This window comes from Hippocampus guttulatus, chromosome 3 (assembly GCF_054856545.1).
Source record: "Hippocampus guttulatus isolate MCC_2025c chromosome 3, RoL_Hgut_1.0, whole genome shotgun sequence".
Classification (NCBI taxonomy): Eukaryota; Metazoa; Chordata; class Actinopteri; order Syngnathiformes; family Syngnathidae; genus Hippocampus; species Hippocampus guttulatus.
Window position 1 is genome coordinate 13,666,354 of NC_141263.1, and position 27,588 is coordinate 13,693,941.

Sequence of the window (27,588 nt, forward strand, 5' to 3'; positions counted from 1 at the left end):
ACTTGAGCAACCAATATATTTCAGTGTATTTTTTTCTAATGTAAACCATATCCTGGCTTCAAAAAAATCGAATTTAATTCCACCTCGTGGGATGCATAAAATGTCTACCTCACATAGAGAAATGTCTCTCTCTAGTGTTAGAAGATGTTACTACATCTTTTTCGGTGAAGGTAAAGACCGGTTGTGCAAGCATTTAGTGACATCTACCGTTGAGGTTTGGTAGGACGTATTATAATCGAAATTGAAAACTTGCTCTCTCTCACACACAGCCCGCGCACGCGCGCACACACACACACACACACACTCATAAACAAGTAGTAGAACACAACTGAAAACCGAGTTTGATGTTTTATTTAGCTGCAATATTGCATACATAAAAATGATCTAGAAAGCTACAAAATATTGAGTATTATCAAGAAGGCATCATAATGTTACAGCAAAGACAAGACCATCATCATCATTATGCAAAACATACAAACATAGTAGAGCCTGTTTTTCTCTTGCTTTCTCCAACACGTTACTGTCATAGTCTCATAGATATGAAAAGTTATGACATCTGTACCAAGAAACGCTAGGATATCTTTTAATTGTTTTTTTTTGTACAAAGCACCTTTTTACATGAACAAGGGTGCACACAAAACATAAAGTGTGTGTGAGCAATGTGAAGTCAAATCACGTTAAAGCCACAACTTGAAAATGATCAGAAAAAACAGAATGGTACCAGTACCTTATTCCTTTGCCCAAAAATACAAATAACAAAATACTGCCGATGCTCTTGCAGCCCCGCCCGAGTCAAACGTGTTAGCTGTCGATTTATTTTTCCGTGTTTTTAAAACGTCAATTTTCTATGACAAAAGGGGGTGCAAACATTGACGCCTCGCAAGGCATCGATCCTGTCGCTGCAGCGCTGAATCCACACGTCAACATGTATTGTACCAGCAGTAAAACAATGAGCATCTCAATACACAGACCATGTCAACACGCAACCGTACGACTGCATACAAGTACGAGAAGAAAACGGGTACGGATCAATACATGAACAGATACGTCTCATAGAAGAGCACAGTGTTCTTAAGACTGTGGCGGCAAAACACTGATTGTACTTTTTTTTTTTTTTTGGTGCATCCACCGCAGACCATTTTCTCATTAAGAAACAGTGTAGACACATGTGGCTCTTGTCCACTCTTTAAAAGTTTTTTTTGTTTTGTTGAAAAGAAGAAGAAGAAAAAAAGAACAGCCTGGTTTTTGCAGGGAAACAAGTTTCAGAAACTTGTTTTTAGGGCAAAACACTTGAACCCGCAAGTGTACTGCAGCGCAGGGCCCAACCGATATGAAGTTTTAATTTATTTTTTTTTATGCAGAAGAAGGTTCTGCCTATGCCTACTGAATAGCATTTACTGTTGCGTGAAAAAGTAATCTAGCTGCGTAAAATCCAAATATGAGCAAACCATCGACTAGTGAACAGCATGACGAGGATGAGGAACCTTTTTCCAGTTCAAGTCCTCTGAGGGACATACTCTTTTTTTTTTAAATTAAAAAATATGATGTAATTTATTCTTATTTCTGTGCGCAAATGCAACACTTTATTTTTGCACCCATTTTTTTTTTTCCAGGAGCTTTTCGAACTTTTTTGCCTGTATGCAAAAGGCCTATTTCTCTCAAATATTGCCCAGAAACGTGACTCAATCTATTTTTGTGAGCATCTCTCCTTTGCCGGATCAATTCATCCATCTCACGGGTGTGGCACATCAAGGCACTGATTAGAGATTAGCGGCAGATTTTTTTTTTCATTCATTCATTTGAGAGAAATGGCGTTTGGTGTTCACAAAAACTCATGGATCTTTTGAGTTCAGCTCATGAAACATGGGAGCAAAGCAGCTGTCACATTTGCGGTTTTGTTTAGAATCCATTTTGAGCATTATGTGGAAATGTTTTTTGTTGTTGTATTTGTTTTTAAGAATGACATGCGGGTCAGATGAAACGCTGTGTTCCCCATCCCTGCTTTAAGAAAAAGGCAATTCGGTACTCGGGTCGATCTCATTTTTGGTCAAGCCACAGTTTCTTTTTGTGTCAGTTTGAATTGGAAATTGTAAAGCAAAGGCACTTTTTGCTACTACGCACAACACAATAAGAGAGCAAGAGAATGTGTGTGTGTGTGTTTTGTTGTTGTTTGTTAATTTTTTTTGGGGGGGGGGGTCTTATGCCTTTACCATACGGCAAGTCAATCAGACTTCTTAGAAGAAAAGTTGACATTTAGAGAGTAGGACTTTTACAGAGGAAAATACAACTTTAGCATCATCAGAGGCTTTTTTTTTTTGTGGTGAATCTCAAAATAGCAGCGTGTACTGCTTGATAATTTTGCCCCGGATCAGCCTGACGTCAAATCAGAATGCGGGATAAAGTTGGACTAAATACGCTAAGGCACTGGACTCTTCACACTTTGGCAGACCTTATCGGGACTCTCGCACCGCGAAAGGCCGGCGTCTTTACGAGGATCACAGTTTTCGTCGCGTGTTTAAGGCTTGGTTGATGGCATAGGCCACGATAACGGGCGCGCAATGTCGGGGCAGCGACACTCTGACTCAGATCATGCCGGGAATGCTCCTCATCTCGGGGGATGCCACAAGGTAAACGCGGCTTGCTGTCATCATGATACGTGACGATGCGATAGTGTTGTGATGACTCAAGAACAGAGGAAACAAAGTGCTTTTGGATGAGTCAGCGTAAGTCTTGTAGTGCTTCAACCTGACAGGAACGGCAAACGCTGAGGAGCTTGGAATGCTTTCCTAAAGCCACGAGAAAAGGCAGCCGAGTGAGTGTAGTGTCTCGTTTGTTGTGCTTCAACGGGGGACAATTCTTCACTGCTGGTTGGTGAAAAGAGAAAGCGGTCACTTAGTAGCATATTTAGTGTCAAGTTAGTTTCTTTGGCGCTCGATCGGGCTGCAGGTCTTGTACATCAAACAAGTATGCTCAACACACTCAAACATGACGCAGACCACATCTGGCCACCGGCACAAAAAGGCCAAGCATATTATACACACGAAAAAAAAAACACACAATGCCACTGACCAAAACCGAGTAGTAAACTGCAGACGTCGACGCCACGGTTGAGCTCTCAAAGATTTTTTCAAAGGAAAAGAACACACCCTGTACCGCAACTCACGACGATGAGAAGAGGCTTCAGGTAATGAGCGCAAAGTGTTGTCGGTGGGACTTTCAGCGAGAGGCACTGCCGCTTGTCTGGAGGTCAGAGTGTGTGTGTGTGTGTGTGTGTGTGTGTGTGCGCGTGTGTCAGAAAAGGCCAGGGGCTGATTCATTCTTTTACCAGTCTGTAGATATGATGCTGGGCGCCGTGCTCACTGTTGGACACCTCGAACACACACGCCATACAAAGCAGCGTCTCCTGCGTATCCCGGTTGGTCACCACCTGCAAAACACACACACGTTTCAAGACACAAAATTGGCTCAAGGTGTGCTTGTCTCTATTGCCACATTTCATCGTATCAGCGCGTCCTGGTGTGGGCCGGCCAGTGTTCCGCATCACAGCAGAGCTGACCACGTGAAACCGCGGAAACCATCGAGCAAACTATAGCACAGGACGAGGGCCATTTTCAGCTGCCCATTTTTTTTTTTGGGGGTGCTTCCCCGCCACCCGCTAAACCCAAGTGGAACTTTTTGACCATAGATCCAAAAGCGCATGTTCGTTGCAATCCTCAAGCAGTATAGAAAACGGCACTGCAACAGGAAGGGAAGGCAATGCATTATTGCAAATAGATAAATACATAAATGTTTCAAAAGTGCCCAACTGTGTTGTTGGCAAATGCTACAGTTGGCAAAAAAAAAAAAAAGGTCTAGTAGTGTTTCCGAGCAAATTTGTTGACAAAAAGCTGTTGACGGAAGGACCCATTGTCCTTGAGGTGTCGATGCTTAAAGGGATTTGCTGTCATCGATTTCTTGGTATTTTTAATTTCACACTGTCACTCTTTATTTGTCTTGTTTACGACCCCACCGTGTGTGGACGGACACATGTACGGTGTACAAATGCACACAAACACATGCTCAGAAGTGGCCTTGGGTGATTGGTCCGATTCGTCGTTCTCAAGCAGTCCGCCTGGAAATGAGCCCATTTCACTTAATTGGTCTGAAAATTACACTGCTCAACACATTTTTATGACCCTTTTTAATCAGAGATGCAAGTCAACTTTTCTCGATTATTTTTTGCACTGATTCCAAATCTGCCCTTGTTTTTTTTCTCAGCGATTCATCATAATAATAGTCATTTAACAACTACAGGTATATGTATAACTATACAGTATATATAGACTATATGTCATCTCGTAATATATTTACCGTATTGGCCCGAATATAAGACGGTGTTTTTTGCATTGAAATAAGACTGAAAAAGTGGGGGTCGTCTTATATTCGGGGTCGAGACATTATACCCATTTACGACGCTAGATGGCGCCAGATATCATTGAAGCAAATGCTGAACTTGACTCCCCAGGCCAAAGTGAACCCGTCACGAAGAATACAAATAAAAGTAGCGGTAGCACGAAGACGAAAAATAAAAAATAGCGGTAATAAAGAAAAGAGAAGAAAATAATAGAAGAAATAACAGAAAATGGAGAAACGTAGCGACAATCTGGAGAAAAGTGGGTCGAAGATCGGGCAGGTTAACTGGCAGCTGAGGAGAAGTTATGATGTCATTTACAATTCAAAAACCAGAAGCCATTCATTTACGAATGTGATTGCACTTTAGTTTACACATTTAAATGTTCAGATATTAAGATTTGAATGAGGCAAAATAACATGCTTTTTCTCTCAAATATATTGTAATCATTTGTTTCAGATGTACTGTAATTATTTTCTGTATAAAAATTAATTTGGTGTTCAAAAAGTCTTATTTCAAACTTGAGTCTTGAAAAAGAGGGGGTCGTCTTGTAATCAGGGTCGTCTTATATTTGAGCCAATACGGTAATAGTATTTATGAACGAAGGGGTTGGTTCAGTAACAGGTGAAACGACATAGTTAGAAATTTTAACACATGCTAAAATCCATATTGTGCAAGCTCTTTTAGGTCAGAATTTAAAAACATATATATATTTTTTCCAATAAAGACCTTTAGTGTAGCGGCGCACTCGCCTGCCTTGTGTGCGGGCAGCGTGGGATGGGTTCCCACTAAGTGACGGTGTGAATATGGGTGTGAACGGTCGTCTGTCTCGATATGCTCCGGCACTCGATGGCAGAAGCCAGCATTAACCTGTGAATCCAGCTGTTGATCAACGGGTTCAGATTTTACACTGCATGAGTAAATCTGTGAGTTTGCCAAACGTAAATGATGTGCCTCGGCTCAATGAAAGTTCGGAAAACACTGCGCTGGTTATCGGGGGCTTATTCTGCAGATAAAGTCAAGCCTTGTCACGGTTCCATCCGTTTTGGAATGAGAAGAATGTATGACCAAGCACAGGAATTCATTACAATTGACATTCAATGCACATGGCCAGAATACAAAGAGGGTCTTTCCCTTACCAGTAAGATCGTAAAATTCTCCAGCACACTGTTCATCATGTACTTCTCAGGCAGGTGCTTTAGCTTATGGATGAAGTTGATCATGTATTCACACATGGGAGATCGGCTTATCCTGTAGATGAAGCGTCCGTTCTCAAAGCGCGCATATTCGGTCTGAATGAAAAAGAGAAACGCGGCAAAATCATCCACTCCACATAGGACGCCGCCGAAGCATGACAACACCCGCTTTTTTTTATCTTACCTCCACTTTCTCGACCACCTGCTTGCCAAAGGAGCAGACTTTCGTGGAGCATGTGATGGTCATGTTCTCTGAGCTTTCGTACTGACTGGTGACGCCGTAGAAAGAGCCGTTCTCGTCCTGGATGTTGCAGTTTAGGTCGGCCTGAAAAGCGCATTAATTCGGTGGCGTCATTTGCGCACACAAGATCAATATGGGGAATTAGCAGGGTCGCGCTGGATTTTCGGCCATTCTCACACTTGATAGGTTTTGGTCCAGTTCAGGAAAAATGTGTCCACGCAAAACGATCATTTGAAGAGCTGCTTTTGGTCTGACTGTAATTTAGTGGTCGTGTGTTGAAATGAGAGTAAAACAAGGTCTGTTCATGTTATCAGAACATCTCTCGGGATGCTGGAAAAAGAAACTTCCCCAATGTGATCTCCCCAAAAAGTTGAGCTTTTTCATTGAACTTTTGTTGTGTTCAGTAGATGTTATGGTGACCGAAATGCATATTAGGTCAAGCTCACTCACTTTAAATCGAAATAAACTGAAAGGAGATGATTGCAAAACGTGTGACGTTGCAGACAGGGGGCACATTTTTGGTCTTGGCGTTTGATGAGCACAGGATGGACCTTCACTTTGCAACATGATTCCGTTCGCAAACTGACTGCACTGGATTTAGAAAACATTTGTTTGTTTTTTTCTTAAATATCAGTTTACATTTCAAGATGACATGAGTGGACATGTCAAATTTGACCACATCCAATGACAGGCATAATCGGATGGAAACGTGTCAACATTTCTCCCGCAACCATGTGCTTTTTCAGCCTCCACTGAAGCAAAACAAACTGCTGGCTGCCATGAAAATATCAGAGGGTTGATGAAAGGGCCTCACCGCAGGCTGCAGAGCGGCGAGTGGTACACGCCACAAATCCCATGCATCCACGGGACAAAATGAAGGAAACCCATTCTGAGACCCTTTTTTTGATTGTACCGGCCTGTGTGCAAATGTTTAGCAACTTTTAATAAGACCTCAACGTTTCATTATTCTGCTGCATTTCCATGATGACTGACTGAGCCTGTTAAAGGCACTTTAAAGCGATATTGACCCAGGTTCATAACGTAGGAGAGGACAGGGCCAGGTAAGACAGCCATAGAAGTGCTATGAAGCACCCCGGATCGATATTCGGCTTCTTTTGACAATCAACTCATGAATATACGCTTCATATGAAAGCAGGCCCAGGATGTCCAGAGTGGAAATACTGAAGAGGATCAAGCGACATTAAAAGAGTGATTTCGAAGATGGAGCATCCATGTTTCCAAAGGGCGGCCTGTCTCTACACCCCGCACATCCTGTTAATTACGGCCACAAAGAGTGGAGACGTCCGCCTCCAACATTCTCCTCCTTCATTAAGCGGAGCAGTTATACAGTCATTATTGTGCAGATCCTGCCTTTCATTTGAAATTTAGATTGGCCGGTCACTTCAAAAGGAATGTGAGGGGACTTGGTCCAAGTACACGGTCTCTACTTTGTTGGCAGCCGCTAGTTAGCATTTTGCATCTGGGGGGGGGGCGGGGGATACGCGCAACGTTTAAAGAGCCATTATGCGGAGCAACCAGGTCATGCCATTGTTTGGAGATATTAGACTGAATTAGCGAGAGCTTTGATCAAAAGCTCTCCTGCTATGCCCATCCAAATATAGCCTAATGCATTCTGTAAACAATAAGAGTGCAATCTCCTCAAAGTAGACGACTGACACCCACTGGCTGCAACCCCCAGTAGAGGGGGCGGGGGGAATCTATGAAGAATTGGTTACACGGTTTTGATTGACACTAAAGAAATGCGCTTCTCATTGCAGTTGCAGGTGTCGAATGCATCAAATTCAGAGGTGTGGCGTGTCTTTATAGTTGCTGTATTTCAAAATGAAACAGTGAGGTTCTTCATGACGGACACGCAGCTATTTAAAGCTTGGAAACAAAATGAGCATTATAGTCTTTGGAAAGAAAGATGTGATGCAGAGCTCATTAAAAATGTGCCTAGCTTAATGCTCTGGGTGAACTTTTTCTTAACTGAAAACTGACAATGAGAGCCACTCAAAGAGGATAAGAGATACCAATTTGGTGACAGTGTACAAGCAAAAAAATTGAAAGGGTATTCTTGGAAGGCAAAAGCAAAAAGAACACGTCCAACATCACATTCTTTGCTGATATAAAGCTAACCCCGCATATTTGCCTTCCGTCTACTTCAAACCTATCTTCCGTTATACAGACACACACACACACACAAAAAGTCTATTAGTGATTGTCTGCAAAATAGTCAAAAAACAGTTACTGTCTACGCTACGTATGGTACTCATTGTATCGTAGCGTCTTTTTAATTGAGACAGCCAATGGTTCCTGTCAGCCAGGAGCACATGGCAATCCAACTGCATCGTCTACAAAAGCATGATCTGATTGCAATTGTTGCAATGGCACGCATGCTCAACGTGCGCGAAAATGCAGGATGGAGATGAATCTCACTCACCCAAAACTTGATAAGGAAGAAGGAATTTTGGGGGCCCTTTCCATACAGCTCCTTCAGTCCTCCCTTCTTTTCAGGAAATTTGTCATAAATCTGACGAATGTCCACAGACTCCAGCAGGGCGTCGCTGTAGGAATAATTTGTCTGTCCGATATGCACAAAGAGGTGCTTGTTGTACTGAAAGGATAAATAAAAGATGGACTGTAGTCAATTGCAAATTTGCAGCAAAGCAAACTGGTTCTCAATGAGGATCTATTCAGTTCACAGTCGGTTGTGCAACGCCTTCAGATTTATGACTACAAAGAGAAGAGTACTTGATTGAAAACCATGATTGTCATAAAAACAATAATAATAATAATAATAATAATAATAATAATAATGACAATAATAATAATACTGTAATCCCCAAAAATCTGAATATTAGAAAGAAGGAATAGAAGCTTTAGCTTGATCTCATTCAAAGGTACAGATAGAGGTTTTACAAGTACATTCAGCAAATCTCGAGTGACTGTGTGAAATTAAAAACACGAATAAAGTTGACAAAGTACTCGTTAGAGCAAGTAAAATCCTCGCATGGGTGGGCACGTTCTTTGTTTAAAAATAAATATATAAATCAATGAGTGGCAGCAAATCATTTACATTAATGAGAAACACGTCCGTTAAAAAGCAAATTGTGTGTGGAGCAACTTTTCCACTGCGTTGCCGTCAGGACAAATGCAACATCTCAAAAGGAGCGTAAGACTTGTGAGAGACAGGTTGCGAGTGGTTGCAAATGCAGAAAAAAAGCAACAACCTGCAAACATTGCTTTCTATTGAATAAAAATATGAGGTGATTCAGTGTGTGTGAAAATATGCCCAAAAAAAAAAAGCAGACCGCTGATGAATAAAAAGGACAATTACGAATAGAAGTTCTTTCCTCTTTTTCTGGACACAAGCTGACTTTCTTGAAAAAAGTCCCAGTGTGTTTACAAAGAAGCAAACGGCATAATAAGAGGAGATGATGATATTTTATGTTGTGAATTTCATGTTGTTCTTACCGAGTCTGGGTCTCTCTGTTGCTCCAGGAAGGCGGAAAACTCCACCAGTCGCAATTTGGTTGTTCCGATAGAGCGGCCCTGCCATGCTGGGGCCGTCGGAGCCGAAGCGGCTGTGGGCTCGTAGCCTATATTCAGACCGTACACAACCATGAGAATTGTCTACATTGATTTCATGCTTTGAAAATGCAGACTGTAATGCAAGAGTAAAAGACAGATGTAACTGAAATAAAAGTAAACATTTGGAATGATATTTAAAAAAAAACCACACATTTGACTTGAAATCAACTTTATCGTACTGTAAAATAAAAGCCTTGGCATGCTACAGACCAGGCCAACTTGTCATCCAAGTTAACATTTAAAATATATTGAGGGGAAATAGCTTGATTTAAAAAAAAAAATTTTAATGCATGGTTGGTTGTACATAGGTGCGAATTGTTGTCCAGTCCCCAACCCCTGCGAATAGTGGGGGTCGACTGTGGGATATACACAGTCGAAGAAGGGACGAGCTTGACGTAGTGTTCCACCTTATTGACCACAATATTCCTGCGAGTGTGTTGTGTGAGTGCTCCTCACTTGAAATTGCTGTTGTGACTGCAGGCTGGATGGGGTAAGCTTGCTGGGTGAAGGGTTTGATGCTGCAAAAAAAAAAACCCCAAAAAACAGAAAACCCATGAAAACTTGTCCAGAATATGATGTTAAATGTATTCATGATATTTCACTCAGACATATGGACATGGACAAAATGTGTTGGTCATATTCTGCTAAAAAAAAGAAAAAGCCACAATTTATTAAAAAAGTACCATGAAACTAACAAATGAACTGCAATAAAAATCATCTTAAAATGAACTATCATGAAAAAATCAGTCTCTGCTTAATTTGTTTGGTCCAACCAATTTATTATTAAAAAAAAAAAAATTCATGGAACTACCCTAACGGAGTCTGATCATACTCTTAATATTTTGGGGCAATCATTGCAGTCACACAATTTGTGCAACCCCCCCCCCCCCCCCCCCCATAGGTGTACCTGTGGATAACCTTGTTTAAACCTAACCTTTTGAACAGTGTAGCACACTTACTCTTGCGAGGATCCTGGCTGACTCGATATCATCCCTTGCCATATCTAAAGGATTAGATACAATCATGAATAAGATATTAATAGACAACAAACAACAAAGAACATCCAATTGCGAGCCGCTTTTGTGGCAAGAAGAAAATGGCTCTGTGTTCTGGGAAAGAAGTTATCTCCACCAGCACTCCTTCTGATCATGTGCTTATCTGATTGGGGCAGTTGAGCAAAGCCTGGTGTGTAATGTGATTTGGCCCCGGCACGGGCCTCATGGCTGCCCTGCGTGAAGCTGAACAGGAGTGATCAATAAGCGGGGTGTCTGGGTGCGAGGCCCTCACCCCTGCTCCGGGGAATGCTGGATGCGGGATGCCGGGCAGTCCCAGCTTGTTGTGAATAGCCGTGGCTGAGACGATCTGAGCTGACGACATGGAGGCCATGCTCTGGAGGGCTTTGTCCTTTACCGACTGGTCCTTTAAAACAGACACAAAAAAAGGCTTAGAGCTCGCACATAAAGAAGGGGGCGGATTGGTATAGCGCATGTTGCATACAGTAGGCAGCAACAGCCACGACCCAGTCAGCACACTGAAAGCTCTAGTGACCTCTCAAACAACACAAGCAGGTTAGATGAGGATGCAAGAGCATGGCTTTTCAAGTGTTAGCTTTTTTAAATGGAGTGCCCCGAACAATGAAAACAAGGATTCCAATTCACAATAACAAGTGGTGGCATGCACTTGAGCAAAACTTTGCATGTTGACAAAAAAAAAAAAAAAAAGAAAAAAGAAGGAATTAACAAATAAATAAATAAAACACATCCATTGACAGCAGCACTTCTATCAAGGCTTCATCAATCGGCATGTCAAAACACCTCCAAACTTTGTGAACAGTTTTATTGAGTAAAACTGAAGGACGCAGATTCCTATGAACGAAGAATCTCTTTTAATCTCCGGACGAGATGTAATTAAAATGCCATGGAGATGTTCAAATTGAAACACCAAATCACAGTGACAGCTTGAAGCAGCACCTCTAGATTTGGTTTAATCATCGCGTGCATTCAGAAAGTTATTTAAATTGAAGCTGTAAATGAGAGATTCTTAATTGCAGGGGCGTGCAGACCCGAGCTGGAGAAGCCGTGCAGACACAGTGATGCTATCGTGTAAGCATGCTGACAGCCCATACCGATGAGTGTGACAACAGCAGGACAGCACACAGAGGGACCAATGCATTGGAAAATCCTCTCACTACGGCTAAATCGCAGGCAAAAAAAAAAAAAAACGAGCCATGGCAGAGCAAAGCCCAGCAAAAAATATGTAAAATAATTAAAAAAAGCAGAAATAGCTGCGCAGATGAAAAACCCATACTTACCATACTCGTGACCTAAACGCAAACCAACAAGGTTACATTTGTAAAATTGAATATAATAAACAATGATTTTTTTTCCAACTGTAAACAGTCCAGTGCATATACCGATTTTTTTTTTTACTTTGGTCAATGATGATATTTTTTTCACAAAGGAGTATTCGGGTTACACTGAAATCAGGGAGTGTTTTTGTGAACACATAACATTTGTAATTTTTCCTCCCCCTGTAATATTGAAAAAATATTTTTGTATTCCTATGAATGTGACTAATTCTCAAAGGGTTTGTTTTTTTTCCTTTTACAGTGGCCCTCATACTCATTTGTAGTTTTCCTCTATTTGGAACTGTCCGATAAACATATTGCCAAATCAGCGCATAATCATACAAACTTAAATAATAGTAATTTATCAGTTGTAATGGACAAAATGTCCATCACCAGAAGTACATACCACAGTCTCATCAATGCCAATCTAAATTTTTTTTTTCTCCTTAATATCCAGAGCGAATTTTGTTTCTAGATCAGAGACATTTATTTGTTTATTTCAACGGGAGCAAACATTGAATCCTTCATCCTGATACTCCAATCCAATCATGTAAATGCTATTCTGGTCAATGTAGTCTCAGAGCCAGTGAGGCTTGAAGAGTAATGCCCAAAACTCAACATATAGAAAACTAAGGTGTTTTTGTATTTAATAAATGAGCTCCAGCTTCAATGCAATTGTCCTGCTCTCAGCTTGTCATTACTTGAAACAAAAACAACAGTGGCATAATGACTCATTTTACTGAGGTGCCGTAGACATGAGTCGAAACAGCAGGTTTTCATTGATGAACCCCACCGCCACCCTCACCCACAAAAAAAGGAGAAAAAAAAGGAAGGGCACACTTGTAGATCTCTTTGCCACTGGAGTCTAATTTGCTTTAAATGAGAAAAGACAGGGATTCATACAAAAGCCGTCTGTTTTTCCTCACAGAGCTGCCTGTGCCTCTGAAAGAGCAGGCATTCATGTGGCTGGCTCGCTCTCTTTGGCTCTTTACACATAGACACACCACAGATTAATGAGGCGTCATTACTGGGTATGGAATACTGGGAGTGAAACAACAAAGTGTGAAAGTCAAAATGTATAGTACGACACCCGAAGGAGAAAAAAAAAAGGCGAAATGGAAGTTTTTTTTTCTGTTCATCGTTAACTTAATTTGTTCTTGAACACTGACTTTGTTCAAATTCATATGCCCTTCTCATTAATCCACTTGGGCGATAAAAAAAAAAAAAATTATGTCAGCACAAATGAAAGAAAATCTAATGCGACCGCCGAAGAAAAATAAAAAGGAAAGACAGCAAGTGCAAGCCACAGTACTGTGAGAGCATTGTCGACTTATCAACAGGTTGACGGGAGGACAGAAAGCAGAAGGCATTTCGCATTTCACCAAACTGCCGGCTTGTCAGCCTTTCTGCGCTCTCAATGCAAACTGCTGAGCCCTTGACAGCAGAAGAAAGTTAGCTTACACTGTCAAATGAGGGTGTCCTCTCCTTGTATTGATGCATTTTACACACACACATCCCCTGTTCTGCCAGGCCCCTTGAAAGAGCAACGGCCTCAGCCAATCACTAAACAGCCAACACCGGCATGCTTTCCCACATTAAAGCCGTTTAGCATCGAGTCAGCTTGGAATCTGGTCGCTTCGCATCATAAGTAAGCTAAGTTTCAACCACATTAACATCAGCGTGCAAGATGTCTCAAAAGTCACGATACACTTCCTTTTCGTTTCAAGTGTCATTCAGACAGACATGAGACCTCCGGCATTTAACATCTTAGGCTTTGCAGTTTTTGGGAAGCGTAGTCAGTCGACAATTGACACTGGAGCAGCGTTGCAAAATTGTCGCCTGGCAAGAAGTTTTGTCCCTGACAGTTCCGCGCCAGCTTGAGAAGCTTTATGGCCCTCGCACTGCTCCACTAATCGTATAATTTACGCTATCAATGTGCAAGAGTATCTGTTCTTGACGAAAAAAGGAAGTGTCTAATAACTTTTTGAGTGAGTCACCCTTTATTGGGTCAGATGCTTCGTCCTTGACCTTATCAAATAGGTTCCTCTAATACAGATTCCGATTTTTGGGCTTTAACATGATGTTTGGTCCGATGCACTACAACATTTTGGTAAATTGCTGTTGCCTCCAGGGTCAACGTGAAGACGAGTCCATTATTTGTTGGAGTAGAATGAGCAAACGTTTCCAAAAATATCTTGCCATACTTTGGGGATCGATTCGTTTTGCAGATAATGTTTTATTAATATGATTATTATGTAAATTGTCAAAATAAATACAAAAATAAATAACATCAGTTAGACATTTTATGGGCTACACAACTGCTCTTAGAACACGAAGAAACAAATTGATGTTTATCAAAACATATGATAAGTATGTGAGATGGAGGTGAAAGGGTGTTGGTCGAGACAAAAAGCACCAAGTCAACAGAAGATTTGGGTTAGTAGGTAGGGGGATGGGCATCAGGTATTAGTTAAGTCCCCGTGGGAAGAGCGAGTTTAGTTCAGACGCACAGCAACAAACAAGCCCAGAAGCAGAAAAGCGCATACCTTTAGCTTGGAATGAAACTCACGAGATTTCCTTCTGGCTAGAACCTGAATGTGACTAGACACCTGCGGGGTAGGGGAGGGGAGGAAAACAAAGGAAGAGCCTGTAACCATAGCAATGAAAAGCCCCCTGTAACTGGGCAAAGCCAGACGTACCTTAATGGCAGCTTGGATTTCTCGAACTTTCTTTCTTGCTAAGACCTGTATGTGACTAGACACCTCCATTCAAAAGAGAAAAGGGGAAAATAAACAAAACGAGAACACACATGTCTTTGTCAGGGAGACAAGGTGCAGGTCAGTGGCATCTCCACACAGCACACCGTGCTAGCATCCAATAAAGCATTATCCTGTGTGTCGTCGTCACTTAAGTGAGCTGATTAAGGAGGATGCAGGCCCCTTTAGAACCCATTAAGAGCACACAGATGTGAGCCGCTGTGTACTGAATGTCAATTGGTTAGTCTCATATTCTTATGGGAACTGGACGAGGCATTTCACCAGCCAAGTTTACTCCCTGTGCAAAAGATGGAGGGCATTGTTAATACAATCATAGCTAACGCTAATGTGCTAGCAGGTGTGAGTCAAAGAAGGTCTCTGATCACCAGTGGCAATGATTACCTGTTGAGGTTGACACAACAGGAAGACTGACAGTCCAAAAATTTGAAAACATTTTGGTACAGAGGTGGGAATGATACATTTTCAGGTTCCTTAGCGTACTTGCGTCAATGTGTAGCTATTTACGCAGCCGCATCTTGGCTTACAAGAGGCTTGATTTCAGTTTCATCGCTTGGACGATTTTTTGCTCTGACTTGTGAGGAAAACTGTTCGATACGAGCATTTAAATAGCAATTCAACTCAGATATTTGGAAGCTAGTGAACGATTGTTCAAAGTAGAGGGCACAAGCTGTATTCACCACTCGCAGTTGAAGTTTACCATCAAAAAATAGCATTTCAACAATCTAATTTTTTTTGTGTAGTTAAAACAACCACATAACTTTACAATAGGAACATTCACTATAGCTTCATGCTTGCACACAATACAAAACACCATAGACGGGATAACGAATAACATTGATGCCGCAGTGCAGCATCACATGTAGACAGATAATTGAAAAATGTTCACAGACATATCTTTTTGATCCTCTTTGAAAAATGACTATTCCTGTAACGTACACTTTGTGTACGTCTGTATGTCTGCATTCTACAGCCCCCTCTGGGCCAAGGCAAGCACACCAGAGGGAGCGCAATGTGGGGCAAGAATAACTAATCACATTTCCATTTCATTTGAATAAGGAAAGATGATTTGCAAAATGAGTGTTATGACTTATGAGCGTGGTCACGGAAAATAAATTAAAATCCCAAGTCAAGGGATCACTGTAATGTGTAAAATTCCCCCAAACAAATGACACAATAACAAATGCATTATGTTGTTGCTACAGTGCTCAACATCAACAAATACACACCAACAGATTTGTTATGAAACGTTCAGTTTCATTTCAGAACGACTATTTTCTATGGCACGCTACTCAACGTAATATATTCATTTATTGTCAATATGCACACACGACAAATAGATTAATTTACAAGCACAAACTGATGTTGCAAAAATCAATTTCATACCGTCCTAAATTAACATTCAAAACAATTTAACGAGAGGAAAGTCGAATCGTCGTTAAAATGGTGAAATATGTTCTTATGTGTTTATTTATGTAAAGCACTATAGGCTCTGTCATTGCTACCAATACACCAATGATACATCAATGGAAATCTTCAGACAAATCCTGACTGCTTATAAAGAACAAGTGTATTTTTTGCTTGACTACAATGACAAACAGCCCCATTAAATCGAGGCCATGCGATTGGTTCAACAAACCTTGGAATCAGTATAGAGAAACAAACGTTCTTCTTTCGTGTTCCTCTCAAGGCCATGTCCAAATCGACAAGTATTCTATTTAAAACGTTCATTTGTATTGCACTTGAAAACAGACTCTTTGGTCACTTTCACCCAGGGCTTTTCTTTAGTATTTTGTGAACATTACATACATGAAGGATAATCTGGACTAACTCCTCTTATTGTCAGTCTACTTGTATAACTGATGACTGCCCTTTTCCATTCTAAACCGTTTTTTTTTTTTTTTTAAACTGGAAATGGCATTCTTCAGGCTTCTGATTGTCCAGTAACAATCTTCGGTTCGAGTACAGTGCCACTGGTTGCCTGCAAATGCCAGAGATTTCTTTCTTTTTTTTTTTTTTTTTTTTTTAGTACATCCATAGAGTGGACATGAAATGTCAGCACAGCCCTGTTCAAAGACCAAGTTTTTGCGCTCTACCAAAAATGAAGCCCAGATAAATAATTTCAAATTTTTTTCCACCATTAATGTGACCTTTAAAATTTACAACACAGTTGAAAAATGTTTTCATCTTTTCGAGAAGGAAATCGCTTTTTTTTTCATATCCACTGTATGCAAGGCCCTAGCCTGAGTTGAAAAGCCAAGGTACAAAAAAAAGTCTTTCCTCATTTCGGTCTGATCAATACTTACATGATGACCAAAAGTCACTTGGCACAGCTTCTTAATTTTGGAAATTTCCTGTTTAGATGAGGTCAATGACACCCTCACGTCATCTTTAACAAAACTGTTTGTTTTTTTAAACAATCATTTTGGTTGATTTTCTTCACACACAAACATGACGTGTCCTTTGTAGCCTTCAATTCTATATTTGCAAAATTTATTTTAGAGCAACGAATCATGCCATTTACAGGGCTGCACTGATACCGATTATCGGATCGTACAAATGCAATGCACTGATACCAGGTCAGCAACCTGACAAATACCTTCTGGGTTGGAGCCGTGTCAACCATGTACGTGTGGTAATTTAAGGTCACAAAGCCCCGTTGATAATGATGGTTTTCTGTATTGTATCGTTTAATGTGCTCCAAAACAGCTTTTGTTCATTTTTAGGAGCCTAAATTGTGATTTGTGTCACTTTCAAGGTGATATTTTACAGATGTAGACACACTTTTGGGGCATTTAACTAATTTGCAGTTTTTGGATGAAACAGCGTCGCCGTGTTTTCTTTGCTTCAGCGTCGTTCATTTTCTCCTAGTTTGGTTGCGTAATTAATGCTTGCTCGCAGTTCAGTGCGACCACAATTCACGGTTACATAAGCGGTCATGCTACGACTGCGAGAGTTGACTTAGACACCACGTAAAGAAAAGTGTTTTTGAAAATTACAAAAAAAATCACAACTGCAAGACGGAATCGGTATCGGTACTTGGTATCGGTGAGTACAGAAATGTAAACACTTGTACTTGTAAGCGCACTTGTATGCGATCTGAAAACAGTCGTATCGGTGCATCCCAAGTCATTCACAGATGTTAGCATTGTCTGTATTTCCTCACTCTGGTTCAGAAATATGAGCTCATCTGTGGTCAGGGTTGTGCGTGCAGCCTGCTGAGGGCAGGATGTACTCTCCGACACAGACGACAGAACAAACACTCTTTGGTTCGATATGGTACCAAAACATTAAGGCCTAGACTTTCCCCATTAATAAAGACTTCTACCACAGCCAAGTGCATGAACTCTGTGATTTCATTTACGAGGACAAGGAATATTTTCAGTAACTGCGGTTTACTTCCTTTTTACATGACGTCTCATTGATGCTGATGAATGCATCATGTACAAGTGATTTATCGTGTTGAATTAAAGGCTAGATTTTGAGCAAAGGGTGGTCATGAGGTCATAGAATTGTAGAAGGAACCAATTGATGTTTTCCTCTGCACATCCACAACGGCTAAGGCTCTTATGTGTGTTTCAAAGTGGAACGAAGAGTGACAATTTCAGAGATGTCTAAATCCAGGGACATCTGTTCATGCGACATGGCTGTGACAGGGGATTAGTCCGCCACGCAATGGAGACAGTCCCCCTCTTCTTACCTGCTTGCGAGTTCTCGTCTTTCCAGTCCGAAGCTTGATATATCTGGCGATCAGCTCATTCCGACCTGCAAGAACATGGACTGGTAAGAGCTGAGGTCCTGTAGTGCTAAGTTGTATGTAGAGTAAATATACATGCGGCTGGCTTTGTAACCAGATATGTATAGTGGTAAACACACAAGACGCTGCTTTTGCATGAAAACACCATATGGTATTAGCATTAAAAAAAATGCTCCAGAAGCACAGCCTCTCAAATTAATGCAAATCAATCTCATTCTCTTCAAAACCTAACACAATGAAAGACATAGCTATTCGTTCTACTGCAGAGGAGCAAATGGATGAAATGGGTTTCAAAGAGAGTAGATCTAACTAGATTCTAATTAATGTGCATCTTTGTACAGATTTCCAATTAACAATGGCTCTAAACATTCTTGCGCCCTCAGGTCTGCTCTAATTGTTGTCACAATGCACATGACCCCTGCTTAGCCCTTTCATATGTTAATAACATGCCGCCAAACAAAACTATTAGACAAATTATAGGTTGGGGAGCTCTAATTATGTGTCCAGCTGTAGCTAAGCAATGCCAGGGTTCTGTTCGACTGCTCTCTGAAATGTGCAACCACCCTCCACAAATCACGGCAACATTTTTGTGCCTTCACTTCATTGTCGAATACCCTCACCACGATACCTGAACAAACTGCACAAATGCTAATATGATCAATTACGATTTATTATATTGTACAATTAACACCATCAGAAGAGACATAGCAGGCAGTAACTACAAACTGAAATGCAGTCATATCCAGGCCCGGTGCTTTTACGATTCTTTTTTTTTTTTTTTTTTTGTGGCTGTAGGAAAACGACAAAACACGACTAACATGTCATTCAAACTTCAATATTCTGTTACGTGGTAGGAACAGATCCAAATGCTTAATGTTTGGGACCAATTGCAGCACAGATCCTTCTGACATTTCTTCTATATTATGTTTTGACATCTTAAAGAGTAAGACTATCCCGAGAAAGAAAATTACACATATCGTATGAGCTGCAAATCAAATTCAGTGCTTCTACCCCACTGTTAATATGGTGTGACTGACAATTTATTTTGAATGTTAGGGTTAGGTCAGCCTTAGTGCACGCAGCCGCGTGTTTTCTGCGGGGAAATAAACATCTGGGGATTTGCAGCTCGAGCCTGCTTGTGCCATGAGCCTGTAAACTTTAGCAGATGGCCAAAGATTTCAGTAATTCACACACAGTGGAAACGGAACGTGACAATACAGGCATTCATGCAACCTCCTGATTCTGAGATCAAAGCACACAAATGGCCATCTGAAAGCTTGCTTGCTATTGAATAATTCATTCTTTTCACTCGACTGGGCGAAAGAAGCTCGGTATCTGTATTTGCACAGCAAAATAACAATGGCTTAAAAATGTCTCCAGACATAATTTTGCCTTTGCGACCCGAAATCTATCAGGTACGAGACTGGTCCACAAACACATTGAAATAGGACAAAAATAAAATAGAGCAGAAATGTTCTCTCACGTTTGTGAAATCTGGAGAGCTTGTACATCACAGAGGTTGAGGTTGGATTGATTTTGCAGAACCGGCTGTCAATTAATGTCTTCGCTGTTTTATGAGCAGGCAATTTCAGAACCCTTCAGAAAGCAGGAAGCAAGAAAATATTGTCGGGATGCAGTCAAGTGAGGCCATAAACAGCATCAGTGTACTGAGCAGGGCATAACATCGTATGGTGAGTTGTTCCACCAAGATATTACATGGATCGATAATAATGACTGCCCGACTTCCACGGGCAAGTTAAATGGCCAATGGGGCTGGTAAATTCACTACCCTGCTGGGGAAAGTTGTAAAAAATAATAAATAAAATATAAGAAACAGCTGTACATGATTAAAGGATCTAATGATGATGGTATATCGCGTGAACTGTCAAATAACAAATAAGACTGGAACAATACAACAAAGTTGCAAGCATTCCTAGGTCAATTTCTGGCCCACAGCTTTCATACACAATAGCATTTTTAACACAGAGGAAGAAGTATTTTTATTGGTCATATACACACACGTACACCAAGTTTGACCTCCGTAGGATTGGAGTTATTAGAATAATAATTATTATTATTATAGCCATTAATGAATATAAGAATGCATATTATGGATTTTTTTTTTCAGTGTAGACATGTTTCACTTCAGATTACAATAATTTCTTTAAAGTTTGTCGTTCTGTTTTCCAGCATCACTGACAACCGGAACCTTGCTTTGAATGAAGATTTTTTTTTAAACACGTTTTTACTTACACGCTTACTGCTTTAACAGCTTCTTTTTCAACTAAGCTCTGCCCCTAGTTAGTGGAGGAGTTCCCAGGGTTAAGTAAAGTCGTGCAGTTGTACCAAACCTTGGAGAGGCCTCAGAAAATTTACTTTTTAAAGGCGCGTGCTTGTTACTCAAAGTAGCAAAAGGATTAAACATTTATTGTGATCTGTCCAAGATGGGTCTCAGTGGCTCTGAAGGAGCTAGGAAATATGAATGGCACTCCACCAGCACCTCCACAAAAGGATGGTGGCTCAACTTTCACTAGGCCATCCCCGAGTCACCCATTGATCATTCAGTCAGAAATCCAATTTAGCTCCCAGCATCCTCTCTTAGAAAGCTGTGACAGACTCCCTCTGTTGTGAATAACAATGACGGACATTGTCACATTTTGCTGTGGACCTACCTCAGTGATGCCACACCCACAAACAACTTCCCCCACAGAAAAACAACAAGTGTCGAAATAAAATAAGAACAAGTCAAGCCTTTTTTTTTCCTGACATATATTGGCGGTGGACCGGGAGTAAGGCGGCTTTGGGGTCTCTGTAGGAACAAAAGAAAAAAGCTTGTCTTTCAATTCAGAAACCAATGCCATTTGTAACATAACCCGGCTATTTTGGATCAAGGCATGCTAAACAAATAACGGTCTTGGGTCTGTCCTCTGAGCAGCAAGAACAATGCTTTGCAGCTCTCTTCCAGTTTTTTCTTCTCCAATTTTAAAACGCATCCAATTCTGGTAAAAGCACCCCCACACCCCGCCTTTTTTTTTCCCTAATGCAGGCACGACCACAGTCACATCTGGGCTATAGCACTCGTCCAGCCCAGAGCCTGGCTTGGAATCAGCCTGCAGATAGCCTGCAAGTGATCCGCAAGTGTGCGGCTTCTAGCACTTTGCTTGAGAGACACACAGCAGCCTCCCACATCACAAGGCACATGTGCCATAGGGGCTGGCCTGTAGGGACTGACCTATCAATAGCCTTCATTTCAAATCTTTAAAAAGAACACAGTGCATTCCAACTACAAAGTACAAGCAAATGATTGAAACTGTCACACAGCCTCTTGACTGTTATTTACTGCTCTTCTATCAAGTCACATGAACGGCTCATTCCTTTTCTCACGTGCCAAAACAACTGATGATTCCTGCTTCTTGCTTTGCGCAGTGGAACAAGGAAAACGAATGTGGCAAATTTCCCCAAAAAAGAATACTTACTTGTCTGTGCAGATGCCAACCTGGATTCTTTATTCAAAGGGCGGTTACTCTTCCAAGGACAATCTCTCTCTCTTTTCTTCTCTTAATTTTGTCAAGAATCCACACACTGATGACGGCGTAAAATCCCAATAATTTATGCACAAAGAAAAATTACCCTGCAAATTTAGTGAGCCTTAAAATAAATTTTCAATGCCAATGCCGGGACAGAGGCATCATCCAGAACTAACCCAGAGTGGGCATTTGGCAGTACAGTAATTAAAATTTAACTGAGAACATTCCATTGAACATGTTTTTGAAGTCAAGATGGCGCCCGAGTAGGCAGCCGTCGGCGAGTGCTCTCATGAGCCTTGCTTTTTTTGTTTTTTTGGTTTGTTTTGTCACTTTGTGTTTGTTGTTACGTCGTGTGGACCTGATGTGGACCTTTTTCAGCATTTTTTGGCCACGACATTCATCAAGAAGGAAACTCTGTGCTTGGTGGTTGCGCCTTCTCGGCAGCATGGGTATACCAGCACTGTTTTTGCCTGGGAGGAATGTCGGCGCCATTTGACTGTCGTTGCTGAACAGTCCCGGGGCGCTTGTGTCTTGCGCCTGTTATGGGCAGCATTTTTCACAGCCCCACTTTGTTCAGCGGAGAGATCGGTGCTGTTGAACGGTCTGCGGCTGGATGGATGTACGGCTTGAGGAGCCGACGATGAGAAGAAAGGAGCGTTAGCGCGGAGCGCCGATGCGGATGTGGAACTGGGAGTCGCGGCTTGGAGTTTGAAGCGGATTACGTGGGTCAGGAGAAGTGAATTAATCTCTTTTCGTCAATGGATGCAACAGCTTCGTGTTTGCTTTCAAAACCTAGCTTGTAGCAGACGTGTGCACATTTTCAGCATGACGTCTATGATCCACTGGTGAAAGGACACTTTGATCCTCTCCTCTTTCATCTATAACTGCTTCAGACAACAAAGTGTATGCAGAAAAGTGGTGAAGATTGCACGACTGTCTGTGTCCTATGTGTTGTGTTGTGTTATTTTTGTTATTTTGACTTCAAAATGGCGCCGCGTGAGTGGCTGCCTTTCCAGCAGCTCCTATATTTTGTTGTTCTACTTCTTCCTTTCATAACTTTGCTGCTGTGAATCGGGAATTTCTCCATTGCGAGACTAATAAAGGTTTTCTTATCTTATCTTTTCTTATGTTAAGATTTCTTCATCCATTTTCTTGACTGCTTGTCTTCATTAGGCTTACAGGTGAGCTGGAGCATACTGTCAAACCTTTTTTGATATAAAAACAACATTTGCAGCCTGATCTCTTTCAATTTTACTAGATCAGGTTAAAACCAATACATACATGTTGATTCTTCAAACTCAGAAGAAATTACAAAGCAAGACGTAACTGTTCTTTTGCTATGGCGAACCCACATCACAGCAATTCACTCATTGCATTTACAAGTGGCATATTTAAGCCTTGGCAATGCCTCTGCTTTCTGAGTGCTCTCAATAATTTTCAATAATTCTAAACACTGAATTAATTGTTGCGTGCGTGTGTGTGTGTGTGTATAGGCTGTGTGCATGATGCAAGTGTGTGTTGTGTGTGTGTGGGGGGGGGGGGACAACACACGTCTTGGTGATAGACGACTTAAGGGTCCCATGCGAAAATTAACATACCAATAAAGCAAATTAACCATATCAAGGTACTTGTCGAAGGTCTTTGGTGTTCACAGACAGGAGGAGGCACTCTTTCAAAAGCATTATCAATTAGATCGGTTTTGCCAAGCGCAGGAAACACATGAGAAAGGCTGGCAAGAGCAGAGCCTGTTTAGCGGGGCGCCTACCATTTATTGTTATTCATGTATTATGTAAGAGTTTTTACTGTGATAGGGCAAACTATGCTGATCCATATTTTAGGTTTCTCTGAGAAGAACAAGTTCAAAGGGAAAATTCATTTAGTCTCTTATCCAAGACAAACTAACAGCAATTAAACTAAATATGAGCGGGTGTCTCACAGGTGTTTCCTCAGGCATAGAGGGGCTGGTGGTTTTATTACCCCGCATAACAGTCAGGCTCATTTAGCCTGCAGGCCACTGCTGATGGAAGTCAGAGGATAACATCTACTGATCATGACATCCGGCTCCATCCAAGCTACTCTGAGGTGAAAGTGTTGCTGTCGGATTTAAAAAAAGCGAAATAAAAAATGTCAAGCCCACACTGCCTGATGCAGATACTTTGAAATAAACCAAGTTATTCTTTGTCACACAAGAGATTCGGTTTTTGCATTCAGGCACAGCACACATTCGGTACAAAATGTTATTCAGTCACTAGTAAGTAAATACAATAACAAGGACATATGCGGTCCAGATGTTAATCTAACTACATTGCTGAAGTTATTGCTGTTCATGCCATGTAAATTAACTTGAATAGAAATGAAATAACTGATTCCGTCTGTAAAAGCAATGCTTTTTATGTCCATGCTTTTAAAGCATGGACATAAAAACTAGCATGCACCGTGTATCTGAAAAGTCAATAGCTAGCATTTCTGTGCAACGAATGAAAGTATTTCAAGAATTATTCTGTAAACAAGCTTTGTGGCGGCATAGATCTTCATGGTAATTGACAAATATTTGGTGGATTTCAGTGACCGTTTCGAAATCCAGCCACAGCAAACATCAAGTTCTCTTTATAATGCTGTGTTCAACTGTAATTAACAGCTCTTTAAAAATCCATTTGTCCCTACTCTGGACACCAAAAGAAATCAATACTTAACTTCAAACGACCTTATTGAGCCAGCTAAAAGGCTTTATTGCAGGGGCTGGTCCAGGCACAGTTGAGCTAATGTGTTAGTTGAACAGTGGGGGATTAAAGGTCAGGTGTTCTCTCAAAATCTTACAAGACATCACAAAGCAGCGGGTCACTAACCTGAGCCTTCCTGGAGACACTGAGAGGATTACAGCAGCAACCTCTGCTGAACTTTGGCTGTATTCAGACAAGGCTAAGAAGGGAAAGACAGCATCTTTATCACCCGGGCTGGTCCGACCCCATTCTGATTCTTCTGCCCGCCGCTCTACGCCTCTCAAACAAGGCTAAAAGCTGAAACCCGCGAGGCTCCGCTCTGTGCAATACACTCTCCCAGGGGACCAATTTGCACAGCCAGCCCTCGTCTGAATCACTCTATCAATTAGGAGCCACTGTGTTTATCATCACGTACATTATTGTAGAGACTGGCCTGGTCATTGTGCTTGAGCTGTGTCTCTCAAGAGAGGAGAGAGAGAGAGGGATGAAATAAATGACCAGGGAGAGATGCTACAGTTGGACAGGCATGCTGGACTAATCTGAAAAGACGGCTATAATTATGAGTCTCCCGAGAAAAGTGTTTGTGCGTATGTGTGAACACGGTAGAAACAGTCAGGAAGTTGCGCTGCTCCCTTCTCTAGGACAAAGTAAGACACAGAGTAAAATCAATATTTTCAATCTCTGGGGATCAATGGCATGTCGGAGCACAAAGGAAGAGGGGCTGACTGCGACTAATATGTATAAAACGAAGAGTCTAACTTTGTGGGCATGATGATGGCTATTTCGAGTTGAAATCATGATCGCAGGCTGAGAGACTCATTGGATGTACAGTAGTTCAATTTGTGCGTTGCTTTAATCTCTCAGCAGCGGAGATATTTTGACGTTCTCTGACGTCATGCAGTAAAGCTACATTGCAATTGAATAATATGGGTTGAGTAAGATATGTTGAACCGGTGACGCGCCGTTGCATATGATGATGTGGTGTCTGTGGTTCTTTTGTTGACAGGGATTCTGTGCAGTGTTGAGAGACACTTGTCACTTGTCATCAAACCGCAAAAGAATAGATGACAGGCTCTGTTAGCGGCGGCGTGCAGTCCGTGTGCTTGAGAATGATACTACCACTCAGGTTTCATTCATATGCTGATTACTCCGATTGGTCCCATCAGTGTGAGATGATCTCATCAGAATAAAAGTGTTGCATCAATGGAATATGATGTAATCAGCGTGAGACGTGATTTCTTGAAAAGAGGATGAAAGCGACGCTGCATCTTTAAGAGGAGCCGAGTCTCTGTGTTTTAGTCAAACAAAAGCAGCCAACAGGGAACATGCAACCTGAAACCAGAAGCCTGGCTCCAAGGGCCTCGCACAGACCTCACAGCTGGGACACACCCTATGGTCGACTGATTCAGACAAGCAGTGGCCTGCTATTCACCACCCACAATAGACAAATGTAAACCCAGCTTACATGTCTCTTGAAATTGCTTAAAATATACTGTATATGAATCTACTGTGTCTCTAAATGTCGACAATATTTCAAGGTAACACCATTAAAACTCCAAAAACCCTAACTGGGGAAAATGAGAAACCTGGAGGAGGGGCCGCAGAGTTGTGATGAATTTGAACGAACCTAATGTACAGTATGTTATGCTATATGTGATGTTTTGAGATTAAATCCCCCAAATTCACACTTACATTTAAAAGAAATGTGGGGTACCTCTGGGTTGTCTAGAAGAAGAGGAGCATGGAGCAGTGTAGAAAAAGAGCGGAGAAATGTAGGCCCTGAGAGTGTACTCCGAAGCAAACTTCACTAAGAGGAGAAGGCGAGAGTCAAAAGCAATGTGAATTTGGAAATTTGACATTTCAAAGTACGGTCAAGTCGCTCTGAAAGATACGTCATGTCGGTGACAAATTTGGGCTTTTGGAGGACCTGCGGGGTGTTTCAATTCAATATTATCCAATATCAGACAAAAAACAGTATCTGATTATATCAGTCAACAGTCACACACACACACACACACACATTATATATATATATGTACCGGTATATAATGTATACACATTACCGGTATATATATATATATATATGTGTGTGTGTGTGTGTATGTAATCCTTTTCTTACAAACAACTGATGGTTTTTAGAGATACTGCACAGTAAGTTTTGTCGACATTGTGGTTTTTGTCAGGGAGAAAATTTGTCAAGCTGTACAGCGATGAGGCGCGGAGACTGTTGACATTAGCCGAAATCGAACCCTGCACCTCTGCATTGTGAGGCCAACGTGCCGTCTCTTCTAAAATATCATCGTAAAACATCAATAAAAGCATGTATCATTCCTGCTGATATCGTATTCGATCAATAACAGTATCGGACAGTAGTCTAGGCTGCAATATCGGTATCGTATCGGAGGTGAAATAATTATTTCGGGACAGCCCTAATAATAGCGCCAATTCTACACTCTCATTCGCTGATGCCCATGTCATAGGCTCTGCCTTTTTAAGCCAAACACACTCATGTCACAGATACTACACAGTAGAACATGAGGATGGTGGCCTCAATTGGATAAAAATAATACCTGAACTTCATGTGCCCGTTGCTCTGTTTAATAATGTAAAATGTCAAGAGGCAATCAAAAGTACAGTATTGAGCACTGGTAGATTGCGCAGGCTAGTGGTCCTACAAATATACAGTACATTTATTGTTTAGCTGATAATTTTCATTATTGCCTAGTGTGAGAGGGGCACAAAAGGCTTGTCGTTTTCTCCCAACAATGGATTTTGTTAAGGCGCACATCTTATATTGTAAAGTCTCCAAAAATATCCAAACCTAACAGTTACACTTTTCCCTTGTTGGTGTGCCAGTTGAAGTGGTCCGCTTCAGTACACTTGTGAAGGATGGAGGTTGATGCACTGCTGTCTCTTGATTGATCAACAGAGAATTGAATGCTTGTCTTCCAGGATTCAATAGATGATGAATGATTTCAATGTAAAATAACAACAACAACAACAATAACTATAATAATAATTTGCCTTCAGCCGTCTGGCATA

The 27,588-nt window shown here is 41.3% G+C and overlaps 1 protein-coding gene across 8 annotated transcripts in view; it reads right to left on the minus strand.

Annotated features, from left to right (window-relative positions):
* Positions 1-335: 335 nt before the first annotated feature.
* Positions 336-27,588, minus strand: part of tead1b (TEA domain family member 1b) — a 55,794-nt gene continuing 28,541 nt past the window's right edge. For 2 of the 8 annotated variants that reach the window (XM_086106895.1, XM_086106893.1), the window contains 11 exons: positions 18,243-18,307; positions 14,315-14,530; positions 11,733-11,744; positions 10,709-10,840; positions 10,381-10,424; positions 9,878-9,939; positions 9,305-9,429; positions 8,271-8,444; positions 5,771-5,911; positions 5,530-5,682; positions 336-3,427 (listed from right to left, as the gene is read on the minus strand). In XM_086106895.1, coding sequence (XP_085963021.1) covers positions 3,314-3,427; positions 5,530-5,682; positions 5,771-5,911; positions 8,271-8,444; positions 9,305-9,429; positions 9,878-9,939; positions 10,381-10,424; positions 10,709-10,840; positions 11,733-11,744; positions 14,315-14,530; positions 18,243-18,307 — 1,238 coding nt within the window. In that variant the 3' untranslated portion in view covers positions 336-3,313. The remainder of the gene's footprint in view (positions 3,428-5,529; positions 5,683-5,770; positions 5,912-8,270; positions 8,445-9,304; positions 9,430-9,877; positions 9,940-10,380; positions 10,425-10,708; positions 10,841-11,732; positions 11,745-14,314; positions 14,531-18,242; positions 18,308-27,588) is intronic. The other 6 variants (XM_086106898.1, XM_086106896.1, XM_086106900.1 and 3 more) reach the window with 6 other exon arrangements.